The sequence below is a fragment of the Haemorhous mexicanus genome, chromosome 1, assembly GCF_027477595.1.
Source record: "Haemorhous mexicanus isolate bHaeMex1 chromosome 1, bHaeMex1.pri, whole genome shotgun sequence".
In the NCBI taxonomy this organism is placed as follows: domain Eukaryota; kingdom Metazoa; phylum Chordata; class Aves; order Passeriformes; family Fringillidae; genus Haemorhous; species Haemorhous mexicanus.
Window position 1 is genome coordinate 24,256,698 of NC_082341.1, and position 7,637 is coordinate 24,264,334.

The 7,637-nt window shown below is 42.3% G+C and overlaps 1 protein-coding gene across 1 annotated transcript; it reads right to left on the reverse strand.

Annotated features, from left to right (window-relative positions):
- Positions 1-563: 563 nt before the first annotated feature.
- Positions 564-6,764, reverse strand: TFPI2 (tissue factor pathway inhibitor 2). Its single transcript, XM_059843319.1, has 5 exons — positions 6,522-6,764; positions 6,252-6,431; positions 5,575-5,754; positions 4,191-4,364; positions 564-1,694 (listed from the first exon to the last, which is right to left on the reverse strand). The coding sequence occupies exons 1-5, from the start codon at positions 6,601-6,603 to the stop codon at positions 1,591-1,593; spliced, it is 720 nt and encodes a 239-aa protein (XP_059699302.1). The 5' UTR covers positions 6,604-6,764; the 3' UTR covers positions 564-1,590.
- Positions 6,765-7,637: the final 873 nt, after the last annotated feature.

Below are 7,637 nucleotides of genomic sequence, written 5' to 3' on the forward strand. Positions count from 1 at the left end.
CAATGAGTGTCCTCATTCATCTGCCCTAAGCAAGGGATGATTAAAATAAAAAGGGATTTTGAGACCAAAAACCAGAAATGGAGTGACAGAAAGACAATGGCAAGCACAGACTACGACTTTAATCAAAAATGTGGCAGTGAGAGAAACATCAGTAAGAAAATCAGATCTTGACTAGTTTGCCCATCATGTTCCCTCTCTGAATTAGGTTTAAAGGACACACCTGAATTATTCTAACTGAAAGCCAGTGTAATTTCAAAGAAATAGCTTGTTACCCACACAAAAGCTATTCAGATAGTGCAGCATCAAACAAGAGTGCAGCAGCAGACAATAAGCTAAACTAAGCACCCCTTTGAGAGCACCTCTTTTGAGAAAGCCAGCTGAGCTACAAAACTGCTGGGGATGATTAACATCAATGCAATTTATTGGCTTTCTTTAAATAAAGGCCTCAATGTAAGGAAATGATTGAAGAGACAACTAAACTCTGTTGGAGTCATAATTAACAAATTATAGGTTCCATTACACATTGGTCTCTACAACTCATTCAGGATAATGACAGAACAAGCTTTTTTTTTCCACAAAAAACCATTTTATTAACATTACTTGTGAATTTTTATTTAGAAAATATTGTAAGTCAAATTAACTGAAATTCAGACGTGACTAAAATACAAAATATAAAAGAATGTGCAAAAGTATCACCATAGGTATAACCTACCGTAAGAAATATAAAAGTGCTCAAAAGGGGGATTACTCTTTTGTAGATGAAATTTGCAGAAACTTCTGCTGCTCTGCTTTAACAGCTACTGCATTATCACAAATATCAAAATCCTCTGCAGACGTAATCAGCATAGCTCCATTAAAATCAGTAAAACTATGCTGATTAATGCCGTATGAGGATCTGGAGTAACTTAGCAGAAATTTCAAATGTCATGAAAAAGTAATGGCTACACTTTTATTTTAATACTCAACTAGCTTATTCATTGCCTTTGTCAGAGTGTTTTTTAAAGCAACTCTATTCCAAATTCTCTCCTGCGGGATGAGCTGCATTTAAATTTATACTTCTTGTATTGTTATGAAGGCTTCTGAAAGCCTTTACTATGAACTGTAAATGACCACCTATTTAAATGGTAGGGCCAAAGTATATAAATGGCAGGGCAGCAAACCTCTGAACACACTTGTGAAAAGTTCCTTTTCTTTAGCAAGCAGAGGATGCAAAACAAAATTTAAAAATCCATTGTAGATTTTCAGTGTTGGACTCTCCTTAGTTATAATAACAAACATTTGATTCTTCGAATTTTAACTGATTTGCAACAGCTGAAATATTCTCCCAAGGCAGAAGTAACATTCCCCCCATAAAAACATGGAAATCTAAACAAGTCTTTCCAAAATATTATTGCAAAGACAACACAGCAGAAGAACCAAGCTTAGGTTCGTTCTTCTATTAAATGCAGTTTCTTATAAAAAAGTAAATTGCATAAAAAGCAGCTCTGAAAGACAGAACTATGTCAGTATAAAACTTTGTGAAAAATATCTTACAAAAGAAGAAAGCGGAATCAACAAAAAGTGTTTCAAACATCCAAGTGCACATCAGCTTTAAGACTTCAGGTTATACATCTGAGGCTTCTTCTTCAGTTTTCTCACTATTTTTCTGCGGGATAAATTTGTTGGCTTGTTGATACTCGGTTTCTGATTTCCAGCTAAGAAAACGAAGGAAGCAGTTAGAGAAACTGAAGGACAAAACTGTTACTACTTGCTACTGTTTGAGTTTTGTTCATGTCACACTGTTCACTGTCCAATAATAACAAAGATACCAGAAACTGTAACACGTGTTCTGCATTCCCTATTCTCACACTGTAAGGTCGCCAGTGCGTTCACCTTTGGAATCCTACTTTGCTGCTCTTTTCCTGAGCAGGCATCAAAGTCTTATCCAAGTGTCCTGCAGTGACAGCAGAACGGAACTAAATACACTGCCCTCTATTAAAAAAAAACCAAAAAACCAAAAAAAAAACCCCAAAAAAACCCCAAAAACTCAACAACCAAACAAAAAAAACCACACACAAATAAAAAACCCCAACCTATTCTTACATTTCTCTGAACAGTGGGGAAAAAGGTTAAAATACAGCCAGTGCTTGTGGGAGATGTAAAAATAAAATTGAGTTTCTGCACAAAACTCACAAAAGCTGCAGAGTGGCCTAAGACAGTCAGAGCTATCAGACATACTTTCAAAGGCTGCAAAAATTGTGTGAGAGCAATTCAGAAAACAAGTATTCTACAATCTTGACAAAAAATCTTTGTCTTCATGCTACCTATTTACCAGCACACAGAGCCATTGTGTCCAATTCCCAATTATTTTGCTGTCACCCCAATACATTTGCATTCTTTTCCAATATAAACTTTTAAAGACGAAATTAATCGCAAACTTTTTCACTCAAAACACTATAGATCAATTTAACAAACAGTTGCATATTTGCAGAGGGAAGGCCAACTGAATACCACCTGAGACTCTAAGGGATAACATGAAAACTGCTGAGGACGAAATAATGGAAGGAGGAGAGGAGGAGTGGCTTAAGTTGCCTGAATTATTTGCTTAATGTTGCTGTGCACTCCCAAGCTCTAGAAATGGATATGCATAGCACAACATTAATCAGCACTAATTATGCCCTTAACTTTGGTCTTCATCTCTACCAAGCCTTACTGAACTGTGAAGGCTTGGTAGAGATGAAGACCAAAGTTAAGGGTCAGTTACAAGCTTGGTAGAGCTTGATGAAAAAGCTTGTAACTGATACTTTGCATGTGGCTATCTGGTGCTCTAGTTACAAGACAAACAGCATCTCCTTACCTCTTTCTTACACATACAAAAAGAAAAAAAAAGAAAGAAAGAAAGAAAAAAAGAAGAGAGGAAGAGAGAACCCCCAGGTGAATCTGGCTGGGTGTGGGCAGGGGCAGCGTGGAGGTGAGCGCTGAAGAAGCAGTTTCCTTCCTCCTCTCCCTGAACTCTCCACACTGGAGCCTGGCCCAACCACTTCACAGGTAGTAATGGATGCAAATTAGATAATCACAAGCATCTCAGATAAACTTAACATACTATTAGAGACTCTCTCATAATACAATGGCAGAGACACACAAAGACGTGTCATCCACAGAAATATTACTGCCATGACTAACTGGCAGGCAATATTTTTATTTCTGAGGACTGTGCTCGGGGTACAATCCTTGCCCCAGCCCTGGATTTCCAGCCCAGAACTGAAGAATCATCTCCCAGCATAAGGCTTCTGACTACACAACTTCAATACTGAAGTACTCAGATCTTGGGCTTATTATGTTTAAAACAGAGCTGCTTTTTAGTTTTTCCTTTTTCTTTTTCCCAAAGGCAATGTACATGCTTGATACAGCCTTAAATATTTTTCCCATTAGTATCCATTTTTAAAATATTGCACTATGTCTGCTTCCTAAGTGTTCTGGGCAACAACATACAATTCTCTATCTCTCTCATTTATTTTCCTATCAAATTAATTAAATTAGAGTATTAAAACTTGCAACAGCTGCAATATGACTGCAAATAAAAGCACAACTGTTTAGATTTACAAGCAAAGTCACTAGTTGGTTTGAATAAAAGCATTAGGAAAATCAATTATCATTCCAAGCTTTCCCCCCACAGCCTGAGAAACAGCTGACACAGCACAAACGATGAGGCAGAAATCTTTAGTAATGTGAATAGGAAATGTGAGTAAACAACAGGGAATTGAAGAAGGATGGTAACTTCTGAAAATGCAAAGGAAAAAAGTAAATTGATTTTACAACAGACTTAAATCCTATTTAAAACTATCCAGAATAAAATGATATCTTAATTAGTGGTCATGGAGATACTGAACAGTTTAAAGACTGATTCCTTGTAGGCTCTAGGAAGTATGCTTAGCCTTTTTGTGTGCCCTCCTCTACACTTCATTCAAATATGGTGTAACCACCTCACATCACACTGATTTTGCCAGAAGCATTTAGCATTGCCTTTCAACTTTCCCTGCATTTAAAAACATGAGTCCAAAATGCAAAAAGCATACCCCTGTAGCAAGCCAAGGCAAGTAAAAGAACACTATGAACAGTGGATTTCTTTAACTGCTTGTCACTGACAAAATACAAAAAAAAAAAAAAAAGAAAAAAAAAAGAAAAAACCTCTAAAACCAAAAGAACCTTACCTTTCCTACAGACATTGTAGCAATCCATTTCAGTGACAAAGTTGTTGGCATTTCCACCACAGCCAGTATATGTGAACTCTTTACATGATTTAGTCTTGGTGTCATAGTAATAGCGAGGCACAGAAGAGGAACACAATCCTTCATCCTTTGGGCTATAGCATAGCAAGGGGCCAGCTTGGGAAAAAAGGACAAAGGAAAAAAAAGAGTGAGAAAAATTTTAAAAACATTATCTCTGTACGTTGCTTCTTAAAATTGATTCTGAAATAAATTTTGTGTCTAAACAGCTCTTTTTCCCCTTGAACTGACACTATTACCAATGACTTCAGAGACTTTCTACATCTTACTCCTGTGAGCTGTGACTTTGAGAAAGCAATAGACCATCCTAGAAAACAGGATTAGATCCCATAAGTGAAATTCACCAGCTATCTCCATTTGTGATGCTATACATATGACAGCAAAGATTTTTATGTAATCTTTTTCTGTATATACAGGAATAGAGCAATAATTTCAGTGGAACAACCTCTATAGAGAAAAAACAAGGCACAACTTTGCTATGATTTTCCCAGCAAATTCTGCTTGCAGCAAAAAGTACAAATCCAACAACTTTCCTCAAGAGCATGTTTCTTTCTGCCTCAACAAAATTTTATTTTTTTCTGCTGTAGCCCCTTTATCAACTCATTGTATGTGCAACAGAAATAATTCAGCTTTCACCTAAGAAAATGCTGATAATCTGCCATCAGCCACAAATAAATGTCATCAAGCACTAATAACAAGGCAGTGACAGCTTTTACACATTCTGGTAGATCTTCAAAGAGCCTATCTTGAATTAGATATAAATCTGGTATTCATGTCAAAACTTAGTTATAATCACCTGCTCATAATTGCCACCAATCTTATTTAAAGCTCAAATGGAGAGACAGTGAAGAATCAAACCAGGCATCTCACTTTTTTGAGAAGCTGAGCTGTTGAGTGCCAAAAACCTGAGCCGCCTACCACCATCTCAGACCTGAATTTTAGAAAGGTGCTTCTGCTTTACATTACACTACCACTTCCCTGAATGTGACTGCAACAAGCTCTGACACATCTTCCTCAACACAGATCTTCAGCCTTATTATTTCTCTTCAGATACACCTGTACAGCTCTCTAGAAGTCAAGAAATTGATTGGGTATAACTGTGGGTATATTTAAAATCTCAGTATTTTTGTTCTTCCAGTAACAGCTAAGACAACATATTAAAATTAAAGTTGACAATATAAACATCTGCTTTACACAAGTCTTCAAAAATACCACTGTATGGGTATTAAGAGGAAAATATCAAATAAAGTATCATCTTCATATAACTTTCAAACCATCTATTTTATTAAAAGTTTGGAACAACCATTACTTTTTTCTGGCAGACAGTAGTCCACACAAGACTGCAAATCTCTGAAGTTGTTGCCATTTCCATAACAGCCACCATAGATGAATTCCTCACACCTCATCGAGCTCAAGTTAAAGGCATATCTTCTTAGATAACTCCTGCAAGGTCCTTCATCAGCCTCCATCCGGCATAATTTGGGCACTTCTGCAGAAAAAAAAATAAATTCAACCTCTGTAAAGCCAGCTCTCCATGCTTTGCACACAGAACTGGCAGTGTAGTGTGCCTGTACAGAACAGGTAGTGTAGGCAAAACTGTATTACTTCAGTCACAGGCAAATCCCAGTCTATCCCACCTGTTTTTTTCTGGAGGAATCCAATGCATTAATAAGCGAGTAAGTGCAATATAAAATCACATTTAAAATACTAATAGATAAATTCCACACACCATCTCTGGGTCAACTGACTGTATTTTCTGCCCAAAACTGACATCAGCAAGAAGCTGCAACAAGCAGCAGAGTCACCAGTTGGACTCGATCATCCTAAATGTCTTTTCCAACCTAAGCAACTCGAAGATTCTAAGACTCTGTGATACATCGGGTAGGTGCAAAGCGTCCCGCAAAGCCAAGCAGCCTCCCCGGCGTGTCTCCTCCAGCCCCCTGCCACCCCGGGGCCCTCTGGGGCACTGCCGGTCCCTGGACTCACTCTTGATGGTCCAGCAGCTCTTCTCGCAGTCGTCGAAGGTGAGGAAGTTGTTGGCGTTGCCGTAGCATCCCCCGTAGGAGAACTCCTGGCAGCTCTGCGTGTGCCGGTCGTAGTACCAGCGCGGCACCTGGGCGCGGCAGGGCCCCTCGTCGGGGGGCAGCAGGCAAGCGCGCTGCTTCTCTGCGGAGACACCAGCCACCGGGGCTGAGGCCACCGCGCCGGCGGGGGCGGCCCCAGCCCCGCGGGGTCCCACCGAGGGCCCGTTCCTACCTGTGAGGGGGCGCTGGGCCAGCGCGGCGCAGGCCAGCGGCAGCAGCAGCGCGGGCAGCGGCAGGCGGCGGCCCGTGGCCATGGCGGCAGCGGCGTCCGGGAGCGAGCGGCGCTTCCCCTCCGACGGCAGCGCTTTATATGCACCGAGGCGGCTTCCCCGGGCCGCCTCCTTGCGCAGGTGGTGGGAGGGGAAGGTCTGATTCAGCGGGGCAGGAGGTCTCCGCTGACCCGGCCGTCATCGGGGTTCGGAAGGCTGCGCGATGCGGGAGTCCGGGGCCGCGGGCAGCCCCCGCCCCGCCCCGCCGCGAGGAGCAGCGGGGGCCGGGCGGGGGGCGCCGCCGGGGCTGCCTCCCCGCCGGGCTGCGCCGCCCACAGCCCAGGGGCCTCCGCCCTGGGGCTGCGGCGAGCTGGCTGGGGTTCAGCCCCCGCCCCACTCACGTTACGGGATGATGCTCAAAAAACGTTTCCTGTAAATCACGGCGAAATCTGGGACAGGTCACTTAGCGAAAGCCCCCTCTCTCCTCCCGTCATCCTCGCCTTCCCCCCCGCCCCCCCCATCCCCCGCCGAGGCCGCTCCCTATTCGGAACCTCCGGATAGAGGACGGTGGGACGCCGAAAATCAAGCGCTGATCCTGCTGCGGGTCCTGATCCAGTCGGATCGAGTAACGGCTGGATCAGGACCTGCGCTCTTAGCGAGTGCTGCTGAGACAGATGCACGGCATTAGTTTGCCTCCGTAGTGTAAAACGCTGATGAACTTGAGAAAATGAGGCATCATCCCAGGGCTTGGACTCTGGGAAAACCCGAGGGGCCGAATGGATAACAACTCTGGCAATGCAAAGAGGGACGGATTTCGGAAAATATCATGACCTGGTTTATTCTACAGATTGTAACCCCACCAGGCAAAGAGGTGTGGGAGGAGGGGGTGAGCAGCAAACAGCCTACTTTCCCTCTCTAATCTATTAGACACATTGCATTAATTACTGTTTACCCCAGATTGAATACAGTAAGAGAGATAAGAGTGGCTGCATATTAGGCGTGTTCTCCATAGATAACGACAAACTAATCTGATCTCCTATTGTTCTTCTCTGCTCCCTTTACTGTGACTTTGGGCCGTA

What these genes read in the sequence shown, in the direction of transcription:
- TFPI2 (XM_059843319.1), bottom strand. Translation starts at nt 6,603, where the DNA reads ATGGCCACGGGCCGCCGCCTGCCGCTGCCCGCGCTGCTGCTGCCGCTG. An exon ending in GAGCTGCTGGACCATCAAGA is followed by an intron (nt 5,755 to 6,251) that starts GTGAGTCCAGGG and finishes TTTTTTCTGCAG; the next exon opens with AAGTGCCCAAATTATGCCGG. An exon ending in CTACTGTCTGCCAGAAAAAA is followed by an intron (nt 4,365 to 5,574) that starts GTAATGGTTGTT and finishes TTTTTTCCCAAG; the next exon opens with CTGGCCCCTTGCTATGCTAT.